This window comes from Gymnogyps californianus, chromosome 18, assembly GCF_018139145.2.
Source record: "Gymnogyps californianus isolate 813 chromosome 18, ASM1813914v2, whole genome shotgun sequence".
NCBI classification, from domain to species: domain Eukaryota; kingdom Metazoa; phylum Chordata; class Aves; order Accipitriformes; family Cathartidae; genus Gymnogyps; species Gymnogyps californianus.
Window position 1 is genome coordinate 10737340 of NC_059488.1, and position 20720 is coordinate 10758059.

At 58.3% G+C, this 20720-nt stretch overlaps 1 protein-coding gene across 1 annotated transcript; it reads right to left on the reverse strand.

The window, feature by feature from the left end:
• Positions 1-2874: 2874 nt before the first annotated feature.
• On the reverse strand, positions 2875-18241 carry LHX6 (LIM homeobox 6). The gene is made up of 10 exons (XM_050907725.1): positions 18167-18241; positions 17483-17623; positions 17127-17309; positions 16924-17045; positions 10763-10983; positions 7953-8053; positions 7771-7866; positions 5566-5740; positions 4750-4853; positions 2875-2946 (listed from the first exon to the last, which is right to left on the reverse strand). The coding sequence occupies exons 1-10, from the start codon at positions 18239-18241 to the stop codon at positions 2926-2928; spliced, it is 1239 nt and encodes a 412-aa protein (XP_050763682.1). The 3' UTR covers positions 2875-2925.
• Between the last annotated feature and the right edge of the window lie 2479 nt (positions 18242-20720).

A 20720-nucleotide genomic window follows, 5' to 3' on the forward strand; every position in this document is an offset into this window, starting at 1 on the left:
TTTCTGATTTAGCAAAGCTGCTCCTGGCTACTTATGGGGGAAAGTGCCCCGGAGCGCAGTCCGTGGGGGGCAGTTCGCCCCACGGGGAGTGGTGAGTCCACTTCCACTGGAGAGAAGCACCTACGCTCCCTTGGCCCTCTGCTTTGCGCTCCGGTCCTGTCAGTGGTGTCAGTTACAAAAACTTTGATATACAGTACATTTCACAAGTGGGGGTTTTTTTGATCAGGAACTAAGTTGATATTTAGCAGATACATACTTAATAGTTTCCCTTTCATTGCACCGCCAAGACAGAAGAGAAATGCATCAAACCGTTTTCTCCCTCAACAGAACAGCTGTGGAAATCTCAAGTACTGTGGGATGTCAGGTCAAGTTACAGCCTGAAGTCTCTCCTTCAGTCTTAAATGAAATAACTACCCATTCGTTTATGGCACTAGTTCCACAACTAAACGACCATTAGGATGCGCGAGCACAAATGGAGAAGAAAGTCGGGCCCCGGTGACCCCGCCGACCACCACCAGCGTCCTAAGGCTGTTGCATGCGGACACAGCAATCCACCTCAACCTTGCGATTACAAACGCTCCACCAACGGCCAACGAAGGGAACGCCTGTCCTCCGCTCATTGCTACGGACAAGGACAAAAGTGACTGCAACGGGTGCAACTGGTGACTGTCCCCTCCCCGAGGGGACACCTCTGCAGCGGTGGTTCCAGTCGGGTCAGGCATGTGGGAGTGCCTTGTCACTGGCTACACACTGGAAATGGTTATTCGCACGTCAGGAGGTGACAATAATACTTTGCAGACTTAATTTCCTCTCTCAAGTGTTATTTTAAATTGGGGATAGAGCTGCTAGCTGCTGGCTGCAATTAGGCAGAATACTGGCCTAGCTGTCCAAGGTATTACCATCACACTCTCTCTATTTTTTTTAATATATATATACACACACACAGAGGGGGTGTGTGTGTATATATATATATTTGTTCCAACAAATATCAATGCACGCTTGTACTGAGTTACTTCTCAAACCAAGAGACCTTGGTGGCCACCTCAGCAGACATCTGCATCTCCTTACGCCATTCCCCGCACGGTCAGAGCGGCGAGCGTGCCTCGCGGTTAGCTGGAGCCGCGTGTCCGGCCGTCGGTGTCACACGGAGCTCGGGGGCACGGTCAGGAGAAGGCTTGCCGCGTGTGCAATAGGGGCTGGCCAAACCGGTGGGATGGCTGCCCACCCGGCCGATGCTGGAGATCGATCCAGGATCTCCCAGAGAGAAAAACACATGTATCTACAGTTCGAATTAAAAACAAGTTATGTAACGGATGGATTCCTGTCTTCTGTTCCTCAGGCACAGTTCAGTCACATTATGCACTAACTGTGGCTCATAGTAGGCTTTCACATTCTTGGAGACGCGGCCTCACAGACACTTAGCAGCAAGACAGACCCCTGTGCTTGCATGGAGAGAGGTTTCGTTACAGACCTGCTCTTGGCTTGGTGCAAACTGAGAAGGGCTGGCAAAGGTTACTTGTTTACTTTTTGTTATTACCGTCAATGAAGGATCATTTCGGAGTTTTTTTCCTGATTTGGGGCCAGACTGCTGAGCACTTCCTTTGCTGTTGCAATGAGCCCTGTGGTGCCTGCCCTCCTGGCAGCAGTCCTCCTGGGCTGCGCCTTCGTCCGAGGACTTGGCAGGAGCAACAGCCGTACTCCAGCAAGGGAGAACAACGGGAGGGCAGAGGGAATCGGAGCGATGTTGCCAGATAAAGGAATATGCCATCACCTTGCTGTCCACTCAGCTAGCGACTGTTCCTGCTGGCCTTACTGCGGTTTTCACATTTTTAACTGGTGTCTGGTTTCTACCCCACTGTTTCCACTGACTGAACTTGGGTCCACACCAGGGCAGAACATTCCTACACCTTTACGGCCAGCTTCCATTGAGGATTTCCCAGTCCCAGAGTACGGAGTGTCTGAGAGTTTTGTGTAGGTACATTCTGAAATCACCCATTTGTGATCCAATATGACTCCAAGGAAATAAAGTAGCTCGTTAATAAAGAACAAGAGTAAAAAATTTAAAAAAAAAAAGAAGATTTGGCTGATGGCTGTGAGAGGAGAGAGATATTCAGTGTTCTAAGAACAAGTCAGCAATCAAAAACTTCAGGGTGCTAAACCTGGCTCTGCCACCAACCCCCACGGTTCCTCTCAGTTTAGGACATCTCGGTTTCCCCTCCTATAAAATGGGGGGAAAAACACTAAGATTTACTTACCTTAGAGTGATCAAAGGACATGTGATTCTAAAGCACTTTGAGGAGGAAGAAAAACTGCCTATTTCCAGCTGGCATCATGTTTTCCACTTAGTGGAGTCTCAGCTACCCACGAGTTTGGCTCAGGAAGGTCTGTGTATATATCAAGTTGCTGAGCCAAAAAGCCCATTTCAGATTTCACACATGCAAGTGGAAATAAGGAGGGATGTCCGGGAACCGACAGCGCTTCACTGGTGCAAAAAGAGAATCAGGCCAAACCACGTAAATTCCTCCTTCCTTTATGTTCAGAGGTGATCATCGACCCCCCCTGAGACTCAGCATGTTCTGGTTTGTTCATATTCCCATGGGTTTGGGAGCAAGATTTGCAAGCACAGTAGAGTCACTAATTTTGACTGTGTCTGGCATTGCCTTGGAGAGACTCACGGTCATTCTACAAGTCCACAAGAAACAAGTGAAAAAGGTATCTCTGCACTCAACACACACATACACAGAGTGTCGCTGGAGAAATAATAGTGGATGTTAGGTGCTGGTCAATGGAAATAACTGAGAATGCTGGATCTGAGTTTCTCCTGCATGACTGATAACAGTTGCCTCGGGCTGGACGCTGTGTTTCAGCGGCTGAGGGGCAGTGGTGCTGGTAGCGCCATGGGCAGATGAGGAAGAGTTCGCGCAGTCAGTACTGAAAGAGGATGACCTGGTGGGAAAAACGGGAATCGAGCATTAGCTGCTTTCAGAGACAGACAGCCCTCGCAACGGAAATGTGTTTTCAGGGACCAACACAGCAGACGTGCGCCGCTGTGGCAGCCGCTTCCCTGCAGAAAAACCCTCTCTGGAACCACTGTCTGCCCGGGAGCCGCCAGCCCTGCCCACGGAACGGAGCCGGCCGGGGAAGGCACACGCCGCAGCCGAGGAGCCCGGGCGGGAGGTAATGGGACTATGGCAGCATGCAGCCTGAGAGAGGGGTGCAGCTCCAGGCACACCTTCAGCTGTGAAACCATATCATACTGGGCAACACACTGAAACCAGTATTTAATTTATTTGTTCTGTGATACGGCAGCTACCAAGAAAGGTGAAGACCATTACCAACGGTCCTTACTCTATCCACCTCACTTGCTAAGCAGCACAGTGCTGCAGAGCGGCACTATACCTCGCTGCTCCACAAATACAGCGTCTGTCCTTGCCATCAGTCAGGGGAAGCAGCCGCTGAGCTGGTCACAACTCAGTTCTCCCACAGCCGCTGCGCTGGGTACCCCAAGAGGAGTGGGGGGGTGTGCCCCATGTGCAGAGGGAAACAGAGGCTTAGCGTTTACATGTGTTTTCCCAGGATCTCAACTATCACCGCTTCTAAAAAATTTTGGATGTGGAAAAAGAGGCTGCTTCAGGTTTCAGGAATTCAACACGCAAGGGATTGTTTGGAAAAGGAGCTGGTGGGGGGGCAGCTCCATGTCCTGAGAACCCAGTTCTGCAACACCTGCGAGCAAGTAACTGCATTTAAATCACAGGAGCTACTTGCTGCAGTGAAGTTTCTCTGAATGACAGCACCAGGACTCTGTAATATTTTCTGAAAACTCTCCAGCTTGCTGTGCGGGTATCATGACAAAATGGTAGCATTTAGACTGAAAAAGTAACTTTGCTGCGCCCCTGCCTGTGCTTATCAAAACAGAACTAATAAGCTACCGTTGCCGCACTGAATAGAGATAGATTTGAAAAGAGAGATGCTGAGAACTTCTAACAGTAACGACAAAAGCTAAAACCAGTAAGAGTTGCCAAAGGCTCAGTGTTTCCTCAAAATGAAGTCACTTAAACTGGGATCCTAAATAAAATCGTATGAGCCTAAGCATGTTTCAGAAGTCTTGCCCCCAAATAAGCTGTGTGTTAGAACAGACAGATACTTTAAGTGCTGAACAGAAAAATATCAACATGCAATATTGTTTCCTGGCCAGACATTGTGAAATAACATTCCTACTTCAGATATTGTAACAGCCAGTTGTTATTTTTTTAAGCAATACTGGAATCCCCAAGAAATGAACCTTTCTTATTAACTCATAGAAAACTGGAAAGTTAGCACATGCTAAAGGTCCCCCCTGCTCCCTTGTTAGCAGCCAGTCACTGTTCACACCGACAACGCGTGCAGATGGCTGAGGAACGGAGCAGGAGAACGGAGCTCATTGCACACGGGAAGGGGAGAAACCAGAGAGAGAGGAGTTTGGGCAGGAGGATGTCAAAAGCCTTCAGTGAATGCAGGCACAGCATCCCAGCACATCACAACAATGAGGGGTATTTAGTGAAGAACAAAGTGATGCCCCTTTGACCAACAGTTGGTACATCAATCTACGGCCACCAAAATTAAGAAAAGACACATGAGTGGGCGGCAGCTGCCAGAGATCATGGAGAAGCAGTGATGCTGACAAGAGACGGCACTGGCAATGATGTTACACAAAAATCTTTGCTACAGTTGTGGTTTGGCCCCAAAGCCTGAAACAGGGACTACAATTACCTTCTCACCCCTATTAGATAGTGGTCCTTCCATGTCTGCTTTGAGGTGCACTGGTGGAGCAGTGTAGGGAAGTCTACAGTGCACTTGTCCACACTGTACCTGACCTGTGGATGAGAAGAGGCTTCAGCCTCTGTTACTACAAACAACACACGCCCTCCAACCGGCACAGTCAAGCTTCCACCAGGGAGCAGCTCGGGACACGGGTGGAAGAAGAGGTGCCCGGTGGATCAGGCGGAGGCACAGCAGGAGCCACGTTTTACTACAGCCCGTGTGGGCGAGGGAGGAGAGAAGCCTCACAAGAGTCACGGAGCCAAAAACTCCATCCGGGCATGACCAAAGCTGCCCGCCATGCGCAAATGATTCACCGGCACTTGGCAACTGTTAGAGAAAGCAACTCTGATCTTCTGAGCACGAAGGAGACCACTTGACCACCGAGCTCAACAGGGCACGTTCATGCCTCTTCTCCTTGACAAAGAAAACACAAGGAGGGCCAAGGACCAGTCAGGTAAAACCCGGGCAGTGACTTTCCTGGGAATGAGGTACGGAGGGAAAGAGGCTGCAGCAGCCCCCTCTCCCCTCCTTCTCTCATCTGGGGCTTCCTCATAAACAGCCCTTCAGAAAATCCCAAAGACAAAGTTCATCAGACCACGAGGAGGAGGAGGAGGAGCAGCATGTGCACCAGCCATGCACCTGCAGTACAAGGGCGTTTTTGACAGTGCTCTGTGCCGTGGTGCTACCGCCTGCTCCCAGGGAGCACCCCACTGCCCCGCCGTCCCCGAGCACCCCGCTGCCGAAGCCCTGCAAGCCAGCACTTACTTTCTATGTATCCGTGCAGCGTCACCATCCGGGCCCGCTCCGGGCTGCTGAAGGGCGAGTAGTGAATGTCATCAGAGAGCGAGGAAGGGATGCGGGACGGGGGGGCTCCCGAGGGCGGCACCGTGTGCTGGGGGGTGTGTTTTTTATGGCGGGCTCTGCAGTTTTGAAACCAAACCTGAAACAAAAGCAGCAAACCCTGTGTCAATGGAGAGACAATTGGATTGAAGTGTGATCCTTCACCAAGACCCTATGATGGGTGTCTCTTCCAAGTATTTAAAAAAAAGGAATCAAATATAGAAATATGCACGCTGAAATACCTCACCAGCATTCCACCGGCTTCCATAGCTTTGTTTTACACTCACTAGAGCAAGAGTTTTGTCTCAAGACAGTACAGACATTAGGGTGCCTGAAGTGGCATCTCTGCCATTGATTTGTCTTGGTCAAAACCAACACCATTCTTTATTAGGTAATTAAAACTTTCAAGCTTGTCGCAGGAGTCACTGAGTGAAACACCCTGACTAGGTGATGCAGAAACTCATGTTAATGATCGTACTATTCCCTTCCACACTAAAATAATTTTAATAGCAAGCTGCTCCCTGCGCTCAAAGGGCTGTGAAAGCCCTTGGTAACAGCACTGTACCGGCCGGGGCAGCAGCCCGGCAGAAACACTCCCCGTACCCAAGCTTTGGCTGGGTTCATCCATCCCTGCATATGCAAAGCTTCATCCCTGCATGGCTTCCACCGCAAACGATGGGAGCGCCTTTCATGGTCTTATTTAGATTTTAACCTTCAACCCCAGCTAGCCTGGCCTAAAACCGCAGCTGAGATCAGCTGGGAAATGCGTGAGCATTGGCAAGGCGAGAGACAAGGAGAGACAAAACCGAGTAAAAGCTTGGACTAGCAGAAGATGTGACTTCAGGGATGATGAAAACAATATTGGTTTAATCACTTGTGGTTTATCGTATTCAGAAACCACATCAGCAGAACATTAAAGCTGAGAAAGGAGCGTACTGTGGTGGGATACAGCCCTAGTCCATATGAGCAGCAGGTATGAGCCCTCTGACCATATCTCACTGCTTTTAATTAAAGGAATAGTTAGGGGATTACATCCTAGAGTTAAAACATGCATGGAAGGGGGGTTTTATGCTAATGTGGTGATTTCTTTCTTATGCTTTAATTTTTGAAAGATAGCTGGGAGTAAAAAACCTTCTCCAAGGCTGAGCGAAGATCAGCTCTCTGAGGCCAAGCACACTGGACCACAGAGAAGGAAACAGTTGTAAGCATTTGACAAATTGTTTCCTGTTCAAAGTGTCTTTAAAAAATATCCACATAAAAAATAGCCCAGTGTGCAGACTGCTTGATCTTCAGCTAAACGAAGAATCTCAATAACTGAGGCTCGAGCCAGATTTTCACACACAAAATTTAAATGTGTCGTTGGCAAAACAATCCTGGGTGAAAGCTCCAAATTTATTTTAATCACTCATGTTTTTACTGTATGCAGAAAGTATGTCAGCAGAACATTAAAGTGAAGAGTATAAATGTCACTGAGGGGCAAAGCTGGGCTGTCTACGGAGACGGCGAGCTGGGAGTTGTGGAGGGGGCATTTCTCTCAGTCCCTACGGCACCGCTCTCCCTCCCCTCCCGAACAGCACAAGTGCGGGGACTTCCCTGCCACCGCATCCCCTGGGGCTGCAAAACCCCTTTTTCTTTAAAATTCTCGATCCCAAGGCTTCCCGAAGTGAGCCAACTTTGCCTGCTCACAGCGGGGACGGCTGCCGACTGCCGGGGAAGCGCCCGCGCTGCCCGTGCCTGCTGTCAGGGCAAAGCACAGAGCTCCGGGACCGTGTGCTAACGGCAGCTTTCCCACCCAGCAATTTATTGGGACTGGCTGGGGGTGTATGTTGGGGTTTTTTTTCATTGCATCGTAAGAGGGGAAAACAAATAGAAAGCCCGTGAGTGAGACAGAGGAAGGACGGTGCTGGCATCGCTATGGGAGCCGATGAAGCTGACACGCCGGTGAGGCAGCACGAAGCTGCTGGATGCTGCAAGTCCCAGGGTTGATGTGCAGGAGCGAGGGGCTACGGGGATGTGAGCCCTGTCTAGCACCAGCCTTTTGGTGCACCCCCTCTGCCCCCTTCCTTGGCCCTGCTTGGGGCTGCTCAGCCGATGGTGCCTGCACCCTGCCCGCCCCCGGCTGCCCCTCACCTGAATGACCCTCCGACTCAGCCCCGTCATGTCCGCCAGCTTCTGAAGCGTTTGTGCATCGGGGTTGTTGTCCTGAGCAAACTGTGCCTGCATGACCTGGGGAGGGGGGGAGAGGAGAGAGGGGGTCAGGATGAGGCCGGGGAGCCGCAGCTCCTCCGGCCCCCCCGGCCCAGCCCCGCTACCTGCAGCTGCTCGGCGGTGAAGGAGGTGCGGGCCCTCTTGGCCGGCTTCGGCTGGCTGTCCTGCTCCGAGGGCACAGCCCCCTCCAGCGTGATCCCGTTGCCTACGAGAGAGAAGCCCTGTGTGCCGCAGGTTGGAAACTCCCCTACTCTCCTGTCTGCCTGCCTGCTGCCCCTGGGTGTGATGGCCGCTCAACCCGGAGACAACACGCCTGGCATCGCAGCGTGGGGCACCCACAGCATCCCTTGCTGCGAGCAGTAGCAGAAAGAGCGGAGCCAGCACCACCACTTGGGAGCTGCCCCAGGCTGCTGAGCCCCTCCATGCGCTGGGAAGGAGATACCACCGACCCTGAAGAGTTTATTGTTGAATTAAGAAAAATGCAGCAAGTTGGTGGAAGCCGCAGGGAATGAGGGATGAGGAGACAGCAGCAGGAAGATGGATGTCAAGGTGGTGTACGAAGGAAAGCACTGATGTCCCACTGGCCCTGATTTGCAGTCACCACTTGGCCACATCCTCCAGGGAGCAGCTCGGAAGGGGACCCAGTCTCTGCCGGGCTCACCAACATCCATCACTCCTGCCCCACGCTGCTCCCCGTGACCCCGTCTTCCCCTGTGGGTGCTGCCTCTATCAGTCGTTTCCCTTGCTCAGAGCATTTCAATGGGCTCTTTGCTCCTTTCCCTGGCCCCAAATCCTCCCGGCACCCCGACCTCCTCCTCCTGGGTCCCAGAGCAGCAGCAGGAGCAGCACCATCCCCATGGCCCTGGGGTGCCCATTCTCTGAGCAGCAACCACACTAAGGGGGACACGCCGGGGGGGACTGTCCACCCACTTGCCAAGCACGGCATCAGGGCGAGCCCAGCCATGCTCGCACAGCTACAGAGCTTGCAGGGAGGGCAGCTGGAGCTGGGGTCCCTCGTTCCTCACTGGGGTCCCTGCTGCAGCCCATGTTGTGCCCAGCCCGGCTGCTCTCAGCAGTGCGGGTGAAGCACCGACGAGTGATGGATGAGGGAGGATGCCTGAGTGGGGCTGGCGCTCGCCCCGCTCCCAGGATGCGCCTGCACAACCCGGCGCTCGCTCTGCAAGCTGGACCGGGCTGTGATTGTCTTGGCTTGAGTTGAAGGACTTTCTCATATAGTTTGACTTGTTCTTTTAGGATGATGAATGGGACTCTGACTTCAGCAACATCTGTTTATTTTTCTTGTATGTAAAACCTCATGTGCAGGAGAAATTGCTGGGTAATTACTGGAGGGGGGAGCACGGCCCTCCAACTCCGCAGCGACTGCAGCTCTCCAAAGCGATCCCATCTCCTTCTCAAAACCAGGGGACACTTGGACACAGGTACCCACGCAGGACACTCGCCATGTGCCCCAGCACTGCCTGACACTGTGGGGCTCAGTCCACATCAGCAGGTCCTTACGAGCAGAGGCAAACCCACCGCCCCAGCCCTCGGCTGGGGTAACGGCTCTGCGGGACCGCCGGCACCAGACCCTGCTGTCCTCGCACCAGCCTGCTCCTCCAGGCCACGCAGCTTCTCCCCTTCCATCCCCGCTCCCCACCGCCTTGCTCGTGCCTCCACAGCAGCTGACCATATGGACCAACACGCTGCGAGCTGCATCCCGAGCCGGGACCCTCTCAGCCCGACCGGGCACTCTGTTTTCCTCCTCTTACTCAAAAACTGTAAACAGAAACACATTATTTTCATGTCAGGTTGTTAATGGTTTCCACATGCTGCACAGACCGGGACATGGCGTTTGCTTCCCCATGCCCACCAAGCGCTAGTGAGGGGCACAGAGGGCTGGAGCCCTGCTCCTGGCCGAGGGCGATGCCCCAGTGCAGCCCCAGCCCCGGGAGGGTCCCAGGCGTGGGCACCCGTGGGAAGGTGGCCCCGGACACTTCCCTCGGTGACTCTGTGGCTGCACAGCGTCCCCAGGCACCCTCTCCTCACCCAGCACAGCGCCCAGGTGATAAAAGCAAACAGCCTTGAAGCTGCCGCGCCATCGCTCCCTGCGGGCACGGGTGCAGGAGGGAGACAAACCCGGCCTCGGCCCCGGCCCATGGGCAGAACCCGGCCAGGCTCCCTCCTGCCCTGGGCACGGCCGAGCTCCTGAAACGCCAAGCCCAGGAGGTTGCCTGCTCCCCTGAGCTGCGGTCGCTGCCATATCAACATATCTCAGGTGCTTTCCAACACAGGACAGCCCCCGGCACTGCCTGGCCTCCCTCTGCACCGCATCAGACTAACCCCACCGATTTGTTCCTCTGAGCATCTCTCTGGCCACTGCCACGCGGGAGGATGGGGCTGAGCTCAAGGAGACAGGAGCTGCGGCGCTGCGTGACCTCGGTGTCACCGACTTGATTGGGAAAGCAGAGGCTGGCCGGCTGCTCGCGGCGTGCCGCGGCGGGGACAGCAGCGCGCGGTGCGGTCCAGCTGGGAGCGGCATGTCCCCGGGCGGGCAGGGCGGGTGGAAAATGATGGGAAGGTTTTGTCGGATCGCCAGCTTTCCCACCTTCTAGATTTATGACTCACAGCCTCAAAATCCCAGCGGCTTCCTCACGCACTGCACGCCAGGCTGCGCGGGACCAAGGGCTTGTCCCCGGCATTGCCTGCGGCACACAGGTCTGCCACAAGCCGCGGGTGCTGCCGGCACGTTGGCCACCCCCGTGAGCCCTCTGCCAGCCCAGGGCCACCCATCACCCCCTTTTGGCGACGACAGGACCAACCCCAGCACCCCGTGATGGGGGTCAGCACAGGGGACAGGGACGGCCCCGCACGGTCCCCGGGGCGAGGCCGCGACCGTGGCGTTGGGGCTGCGTACCGTTTTCCGCCGCTCGCTTGAGGTTCTCTATCATGGTGTCGTAGTGAATCCGGCACAGCACCTTCTCCTCCACCAAGCCGAACTCCTCGCCGGTGGAGAGCTGCCGCTTGCAGGAGAAGCAGGCGAAGCAGGCGAGGTGGTAGGCGTTGCCCCGCGCTCGCCGCACCCAGTCACTGGCGTAGATCTGCCTTCCGCAGCGGGCGCATTTTGTACCAAACCGGCTGCGGGAGGAGAAGAGGCAGGGTGAGGGCAGGCAGGGTGAGGGCAGGCAGCACGACGCCAGGGCGCGGGTGCTGCTGCTGGCCCCGTCGCTCGCCCCATCCAGCCCAAATCCCACAACATCCATGCAGGGAAAGAGCTGCAGCGAAACTGGTGCCGCTCCCCCGCAGCAGGGCGGCACAGGCAGCGGCGCGGGCAGGAGTGGGCCGTGACTCGCCATGGCCCCACGGCGCCAGACACGGCCGAGGGGCTGAGATGACGCAGCGCCATGAATCAGCTTCCAAGCCCGTGGGCTTTTTATTTTGATAACAGCCAGTGTGAGACTCGGATGGAAACTGTGTCAGAGCCGGTTCTCTCCCGTTGCCATAAATCAAAACATGTGTTTTCTCCTCACACGTACAGGCGCATGCATCTGCTTTTTCCTCCTACGAGGAGTCTCCTCGCTGCAAGAGGGTGATGATCGCGCTTAAGTGAGCTATGCTGGAAAGTAGCTCAGTGCAATGAAGAGGCAACAAGACGGCCAGGATCCCCGCACTGGGCGCTGGGCGTTTGTGCGCCTTCTGAAAAACCCCATTTCTGCCAGGATGCCGCTGGCCGAGAGCGGGCGATTCACAGGGTGCAGCAGACGTGGCCCACGTGGCCCTGCACCCCCGGGCCAGTGCCTGCCAGGAGGTGCTGCCTGCAGCGCAGGCAGGGTCAGGCACGGCCTTGATTTGGCTTCTGCATTTTAGTATTACTGCTGCTTAAAAAAATAAATGCACTGAGCAGCGAGCAGCAGCAAGGGCAGCAGGGGAGAAGCGAGCATCTCCTCTGTCACCGCAGAGCTGGTGCTGGCTCCAACACAGCCCTGATCGCAGCCGCTGCGTTTCCCCGCGTGCCCCCGGCGCACCCACCACCACCGCCGCTGCCTCGGGCTCCCCGGGGGCTCCCACCCGGCCCCCCACCGCAGCCGGGCCCCGCACGCTCCCGACCCCTGCGCTGGCCGGGGAGCGGAGCCGCTGCCACACCTGCCCGAGCAGCTCCAGCATCCCTCAGCGCAGGCACAAAACACCGAGAAGAGACGACCGCGCCAAGCAGCAGGAGACACCCCGCACCGCAAGCCCCCGGGTTTCGGTCAGCCAGAGCAGCCCCGGGCACTGCGGACGGGCGGTGGAAGAGCCCAGGTCAGCCCACGGCAGCCAACGCGCGCTGCCCGTGCCCGACCCCATGCTGCAGAGCTGCCGCCCGCCACGGGCTCAGCGAGATGCAGAAAGACCGTCCTGTGCTGGAATTACTAATTGCAAAACTATTTGGGAGGAAAAGAAAGGTTTAAATTTTTCAGCCTGACCATAGCTGACCAAAAAAAAAAAAAAAAAAAAAAAAGGGCTGCTTTAGAGAGGACATTTCTGTGCTGAAATTATACAGAGACTTAGCTAAGAGACTTCACTAATTTACTTCAGATGGGAACATTGTAAACTGACTTTGTGCCAGCTAGTTTATATAAACGCACAAACAAAAGAACTGTATTAATTTTTTATTTAGAAGTAAAGATCATTCCTGTAAATTGAATTACTTTGAACAATGTGCTATGTAAACAGTCGTACTTGCTGAACGGTATCAAACAAGGGGCAGGCTTATCGAGCTAATAGCACGTGGTAATCGCCGCTCCCCACTCGAATCACAGCCTGCTGCGAGGAGGAGGGGGCACAGCACAGGGACGGGCACGTCCCGGCGCCTCCGGGACTGAGGGGAAACTGAGGCACAGGGCACCGTGCAGGAAAGGTCACATGTCCCCATCACACACCAGCTGGGGTCTGGGGGAGACACCCAGGTGGCCCCAGACCCACAGCACGGTGTCTCCCCGGGGCCAGGCGGGACCCCCAGGTTGGTGGCGGTTCCCAGGGAGCAGGGCAGGGGCTGCCAAAGGCACGGGGACTCGCAGGACCACGGCAGCCAGTGCGGGCAGGGGCTGACGCCGCTGTCCCCTGCAGAGCCACGGCACGAGCAGCCCCCAGCGAGAGGCCGAGGCTTGGCAGCCAGACACGGGCACAGGAGCTGCGCAGGCTGCGGCACCGGCAACCGCCGATGCTGCGCCTGCAGCTCTTGGCCAACACCTGCCTCCGGCACCGACCGCAGCAATCAGGTTTTACAGAAACCAGGCTGAGCTGGAGCTGGGCACGGGCACCCGCTGTCACCCAACAGAGACCGTCACCCAACAGAGACCATCACTGCAGGGACCGCCACCGCCAGCAACGCAGAAATGGGGAGAGAAACGCCTGCGAGCAGGCTGCCCTGACCTGTCACCGCTGGAAACAACAGCCCAAAAATAAAACAGACTTTAATTCACCGAGCTCACAGGGCAGCAACAGCCCAAAGAGCCCCATCCGCTCGGGGTGGCGGAGCACCAGGCAAGGGGCACCCCGTGGCTCCTGCCACGCGCCTAGAGGGGACAGGGATGGGGACAGGACCACACTGCAGCAGGAGATGCAGAGCCGGAGGCTTTCTCCAAGCCCAGCACTGTAGCACAGGCTGGGGCATCACCAACATCTGCCGGAGCCATCGGCTCAGGCCCCGCGCGTGTGGTTTGTGGTCGAGTGAGTGAATGCTGCCGGCTCTCCACAACGGTTAGCACCGGGAGATGGAAACTGCCAACAACATTACCAGGAACGACTCATCCCAGAGACACTCATCCCGCCTCCCCCAGGGGCGGCCGCAACATCTGGGGCGCAGGAAGAGCAGAGGCGGGAGGACGCCCTGGTGCGTCCTGGCCCTCACACGCCTCTTGTACCCGGGTGCTGCAGCTCCCTGAGCCCTGCTGTCCATCCCCGCCTGCGGGGACGGGGCAAGGGACACCCAGCACCCAGGGCCACCTACAGCTCCAAGCATCCCTGTCCCCTCCTGGGCCCGCTCTGTAGGAAGCCCCTAACACAGCCCCCGGAGTCAGCTGCGGCTTCCAGACATCACCCCGAATCGCACAGCAGACCAGCAGCGGGTTGCCGCAGCGAGTCCCTCTCCTCGCCAAGCCACGGCGGTGCTCGAGCAGGAGCATCATCCCAGCGGGGCACGACGGCAAGGGGCAGCGGAGACCACCTAGGCCGTAGCTGGGCTGTGGGTGCTGGCTCACCCGATGGTCTTCTGTTGTCCCAGCCCCCAGGGACACACGTCGGGGCCAGTGACCCCGTGCTCACGTGCCCAGGGGCTGCCCAGCAAGGCAGGGAGCCACAGGGGTCACAGTGGGGAGCTGCAGGAATCACACCGGGCCTCCCTGTGACCGGAGCCATAGGAGCTTGGCTGCGAGCAGCCCTCGCATCGCCTAGGAACACAATGTCCTGCTCAATGAGCTCCAATTTTAATTTGGTTCTCCTCGAAGTGCTGGAGCCCTGGATGCCAAATGCAATTATTTGACAAGACACAGGAAACAGCAGCATTTGCTTAAAAATGCACACAAGGCCGCGGAGCCGCGGCAGCGCCAGCACTTACGCAGCCCCTCACGTGAACGGGGAAGGGAAGTTCGGACAGACCAGGCCTAAAGGCGCTCACCATCGGGCAGCGGTGCCTGCCCAGTGGCGGGGCAGTGTCCGTGGACGACCCCACGCCTGACAGCCCCCCAGCCCCAGCTGCCGGGGAATTAGCGCTGGTGCGATAAAAGCTGCCGTGTGCTCCATGCAGAGCGCATCCCACCGCCCCTTCCCATCTGCCTTGGCTCCAAAGACCTGCACGTGTTAGGATGGGTTTTCTGCTTTGCTTTAAAAAAAAAAAAACAAAAACAACACACGGTTCATCTGCAGCAAATAATAAATAAAAAAAAACCCCAAACATCTCAAGAGTCAGATTTGTCCTTTGCCAAATGCCGGGTCCCGGTTGTCCCGGGCTCACCAGGCTGCGGGCCAGGATGCTCCCGGGAGCCGTGCGGGCACAGGAGGGGGCCGGGGCCGGGCGAGGGGCCCCCGAGCCGGGTTTGCCAGGGGGCAGCCGGGGGGGTGTCTGCCCCGACCCGCCCCGGCCCTGGCGAGCGGCTCCCGGCCGCAGACCGGCCCCGACGGCGCGGCTCAACCCGGCGGTGCTCCGCCGCGGCCGCCCTCGGAGACGGCGGGAGCGACCCCGCCCGCTGCCCCCCGCGGGCACCGCATCGGGGCCGGCCCGGGGCTCGGCCGAGGGTCGCAGCGAGCCCCGTGGACCTGGGGGCTTGGGGGGGGGGGGGGGGGGGAAGCGGGGCGGCCCCGCGCCCGCCCGGCTCCCAGAGCTGCCTCTCCCGCCGCACGGCGTTTCACGAGAAAAACCAAACCTAAAACCTCCATCTTTTTGTGCAAAAGGCAAGTGCGAAGCGCGGTTTGGGAGCCCCCCAGCCCCCCGAACCAGCCGCCCAGGAACTGGGGGCTTCCTGCGGCGCCTGCAGCGATTTTCGTTTTAGTTTTCCTTTGGCACCCCCGGTCCCCGGCGGGCAGAGACTCCGCGCAGCGCCCGCTGCCTCCGCCGGGAGGGAGGGATGCTGCTGGAGGGTTTCTAGCGAAATAGGCTCATTTTTGACAGACGTTATTCGCTGTATTTGCTCGAAGGCAATTTAGAGATCCAGTCGCTACTTTAAAACCGCCTTTGGAAAGGTCCACTCTTAAAAAAAAAACCATTAACGGCATCGGAACGGTTATTAATTAATGAAAACGCTGAAAGTGCCCCGAAGCAGCACAACGCGGCACCGCGGACTTCCCTAAACCTTTCTGTTGAGAGTGAAGGAGATTTCGGTGAAATCACCAAAAAACAGCAGTTTAAAAAATAATAATAATTAATAACAACAACAACAACCACCACCGGGCAGGACGCGGAGCGCCGCGGCCCCTCGGGGACTGATCCGGCTCTCAGCAGCCCCCGCACCCGCCTCCGGGAGCCCGAGCAGCCGCGCACCCCGCGGCGGCACCGAGCCCGGCGGGGACGGGGGCTGAGCCGCGGATAATCGAGTATTTGGAGACCCTCTGAATGAAAAACACTGGAGAAAATCTCAAAGGTATTCGAGCCTCCGAGCACGCCCTGCCCACGGCACCTTTGTCCGCGGAGGCACCCCCGACCCGCTCCGCCGCGGCGGGAGGATGCTGCCGAGCCCCCCGCAACCCCCCGCCGGGGTCATTCTCATTTCCTGCCCGTGATTCCCCTTCCTCCCGGGGCAAACGGTATTCCCTCATCCTGGTGGGATGGGGAAAGTCAGAGCGGGGGGCTCTGATGTTTAGTTAAACCCCAGTGAGGAGCTCAGGATCCTCCATCCCCTCATGCCACTCTTTTGGGGGAAAAATTCGTGGTTTAAGGTTTATAACCAAAAGACTGTCGAAGCCAGAAACAGCCTCCCTGCAGGACACGCTCCCCCGGGGGATGCGGGTCCGGACCGAACCCAACGGCACCCGGCGAGCCCCGGCCCGGCCGCAGGGGCTTGCGCTGCCGGTAATTTGTTTCGGTTCTTTAACCCGCTCCCGCCACGGACGCTCCGGCATTTCCGATGCTACACCGCAGAGAGAGGTTTCCAAAAGCCGTCCGGCACCGCAGACCGTTAGGTACACATTTACCCTCCCGGCAGAAGCCGGGGCGATGCCATTCCACCAGCATTTCCCCACGCGAGGGGACAATTCCCCGCCGCGCAATCCCCGCGGAGCCGAGAAGCTCCCGCTGCGGTGCCAAGGGGCGTCGGGGCCACAGCCCCGGCTTGGGGGGCACCGGCACCCCGGCAACGAGGCGGGGGGGTCAGGAACCCCTCCGGGAGGTGGTGCAGCTGCACCCCAAATCCCCTTCCTCCCCGTGCCCCGAGGGGACGCTTCTCCGCCGGGCTGCTCCGGGGAGCCCGGCGGCTTTTTCCAACCTTCTCCCCGCCAGTGCCGGAGCGGAGCCGGCCCCTCGGCAGCCGGCGAGGACGCTGAGCCCCCCACCCACCCCCGGAGCCGGGGCTTCAGCGCGGAGCTGCCCCCCCAGCCCGTCTCCCCTACCTGAAGTAGTCCATCTTGCAGAAGATCTCCTTGTTCTTGATGTAGCAGCTGTGCTGCTGCCGCAGCGAGGTGCGGCACACGGAGCACTCCAGGCAGCGGACGTGCCAGATGAGGTTGTTCACCTGCGGCAGAGAAGGGGGCTGAGACCCGGGGCCACCCGCCGCCCCCCGCCGCCGCCGCCGCCCGCCGCCCCCGCCGCTCACCTTGAGCAGGTACCGGTCGAGGATCTCCAGCCCGCAGCTGGAGCAGACGTTCTTGCCGGCCGACGGCGTGGAGGAAGAGGAGGACGGCGGGGAGCAGACGGACGGTGTGGAGGGCGTGCTGGGCGCCGAGCGGGCGTCCTCCTTCTCCAGGGCGCCGGGCAGCGGCTCCCCGTCGGGCTGCGACTGCGGGCAGAGCCGCCGCGGGGCCGTTAGCCGGGGCCCCGCCGTCCCCCCCGCAGCCCCGAGCGTCCCGACCGGGTCCCCCGCAGCCCCCGGCAGCCCCGGCCATGGCGGGTCCCCGCAGTTCCCGGCCCGACGGGTCCCGGCGGGTCCCCGCAGCCCCCGGCCCCGCTTACCATGGCGCGGGCGTGCGGGTCGAGGCAGCGGGCGCTCCCCTTGGGCAGCGGCTCCGGCGGCATCACCTTGCGGGAGAGAGCGGGAGAGGGAGGCTGCGGCTCCATGCGCCGGGCGAGCGCGGGGCACCCTATATAAACCGCCTCAAAACAATAAATAAGAACTTTCTAGTGGCCATTTAAATCCTTTGCAACAAAAGCTGCGTCTCTTTAATGAAGCAATTTGAATGTGGATTGAATTCTCTCCCTGCCTGCACTTAACCCGGGCCTCTTGAAGTAATCGCTCGGTTCCCATGCGAGCCAAAGCGCTGAAAAAACCCCACAAACTACCTGCAATTAGAAATTGCCGTAAATGCCCGAGATAAGAGGTACCCAGAGTGTCAATTCCGGCTGTCAATCAGGGAATCCATCAGGCCACCCAAAGAATTGCAAATTTGATTTTTTTAATGGTAGTAATTAAAAATCGAAATTCTTCCCCCTCTCCCTCCGCCGAGCACAAAACGCCCCAGAAAACGCCGGGATAGAAAATCCTCCGCTCGGGCGCGGGGAGGCAGCGAGCGGCCCCGGCTCGGCCCCGGCCCCGGCTCGGCCCCGGCCCCGGCCCCGGCCCCGGCCCGCGCCCGCCCCGGGGTGCCCGGCCCCGCTCCCGCTCCCGCTCCCGGCCCCGACGGCGGCAGCGGCGCTCACCTTGCCCGCCTCGGCGCCGGCCGGGGCGCGGCGGCCCGGGCCCCGGGGCTGCCCGCCCTCATGGCTCCGGTGCATGGGGCGGGCGCGCCCCGCTCCGCCCGCCCGCCGCCGCCGCCGCCGCCGCGCTCCGTGCCCGCGGGCGGCGCGTCCCGCGGCCGCGGCAGGAAGGGCGGGGAGCCGCGCCGGCCCCGCTCCCCCGCCGGGGGCGGCCGCGGGCCGGGCAGGAAGCGGCGCCCCCCCGCCGCGCCCCGGGGGCCGCCCGCCCCGCCGGGCCCCGCTACCTGCGGCGGCGGCACCGGCACTGGCGGCGGCACCGCCCGCGGGCGCGGCGGGGGGGGCCCGGTCCGGCCCGGCCCGGCCCGGTCCTCCTCCCCCGCCGCACGGGAGCCGCCCGCCCCGACGGGGCGCACGGGCCGGGCCGGCCCCGGGGCAGCGCCGGGAGCGGCCGCGGCCCCGGAGCCCCCCGCTGCCCGCGGGGCGGGATCGGGTGCGGCAGCGGGGAATCGCACCCACCGCCGCGGCGTCTGGCCGCCCGCCTCTGCCCGGGCTTCATTAGTAACCTGATAATTCCCCAGCAAAGCCCCGGCAGCGGTTCCACCACGGAGTAATTGCAGGACGGTAACGTGAGCTGATGGCGGCTGGGGACGGATCCTCGCCGTTATTGATTTTGACAGCTAAATTGTTAACCGAGAGGGAAATCAGATGAAAGCCATTTTAGAATAAATACAAGACATTAGGTTTAAACATTGAGGTTGCAAGAAAGCCCGAGAAACCCCTAGGAAACTCAGCCCAAGGCCCGCCGGCTCGTCCTCCCCTCTGTCCTCGGCTCTGCAGAGGCAGAGCGGCGGGGGGACAGGGACAAGTGCGGAGGAGTGGTGCTGAGAAAGGACAATTTAAACCACTCGTCCACGCTGGCGGGGTCTGAATTAGCTCCGACTGCTCCAGAAGAAACACGTAGGAGTTTTCACAGACACAGCCATGAAAGCTGTCTGCCCCCCTACACAGCACCGGTCAGAACAGGGCAACATGTGTTTTGTTTGCATCCGAGAGCGATGCAGGGCTGTAACGGCCCCGGCAGAGCACAACACAGCGACGCCGAGGGCTTTCTCTGCTCTCATAATTACAGACCAGGCGCTCTGGGCCCTGCAAAGTCAGAACAGGCTCAGGAACGGGGTGACTTCAGCCCAGCCTCTGCCTATCCCCGGCCTTGGGATCAAGTCTCGGCCCTGCAGGCAGCCGGTCTCCTGCCCTCGCTGCCTGCTGAGAGCAGGTAGATCTCCAAAGCACGAGTTAGGCACTGCCTGCACCAGGAACACGGCCCGCGCAGCGCTTGGGGAATGCAAAGTGGTGGAGTTACTGGATATTAGCACCAACTTCATCCCCTTTCTTACCCCGCTACGTGCTCCCTCCACTGGTGCTGGAGCTCATACGAGGCAGCAACAAGGAGGCTGCGTGTCACCGAGCAATCCAGCCAGAACCCTGAGATGTGGGGTTGGGCATGTTATATGTTCCTGTGGGCGAATGCATGATTTCGTACCTGTCCCGAGTGAGGGAGTCTCACCATCGGCAGGAAGATTGTTGAAATACTGAGGAAAAACCCACACTGTGGACACGGCGAACATTGTCCTTGGTAGCCCACTTTGCCCCCAGGGATTCGTTGGAAGTACAGGGGAAGCAAAGAAACCCCTAAGGGGATAGGTCGCTATGCCAAAGGTACGAATCAACCCCTAGACTCCTCCTCAGGGGAGCCGGGTGCCAAGCCCAGCTCTCCTTCCCACCAGCCAGCCTGCCAACCTCCGTACTTACGGCTTCAGAGCCAGCCGCATCCTCCACCAAAGCGATGCCACGCTTCCCGGTGCTTTTCAAGCCTATTTCATGACGGTTGATACGCAAAGCCCCAGAGCTGACGCTCATGAAAAAACCGCTACCGAGCATTTACCTCCTCCCCGCTCCAGGGTTAGAAACTCTCTGGTTTTGCTGCGCTATCGCCGCCGGCTGCCGAAGAGGCACAGGGCCTTCGGGAAGCCGCAGCATTCCTGGGAAGCGCAGGCAGCACGAGTGCCTGCCAGGCCGGCGGCAGCGGGAATGACTGACACAAACACCGACCTGCAATAAAGCTCCCCCAGGTCCGAGTCTGGCCGAACTACAGACAAGGCATTTCTGTTAGTGACTGTGGTAGTGAAAAAAAAAAAAAAAAATTAAAAAAAAAAAAAAAAAGACTGATGCTATTGTACCCACATTTGTATCAGTGGGCTTCGGCTGATGCCAAGCATTTACCACCCTCACTTCCTGCTTGCCACCCTCGCTTTCCTGGAGGAAAACATGCATTTTAAATGTTTATTTAGAGCCATAAGAATGTCAACAAATGGTATTTAAATACAAATAAATACCAAAGTATGCTTCTGACGGGAACACAACCACACACCTGACTTGAATCTAGGTATTTTCTAAATTCCTAATAGAAATAGAATTGATTGCCATTCTAAGTAACGCAGATACAGATCCGGAGGACTACAAACGTTAGACCACGCAAGAACAAAACCCAGGCTGTTCA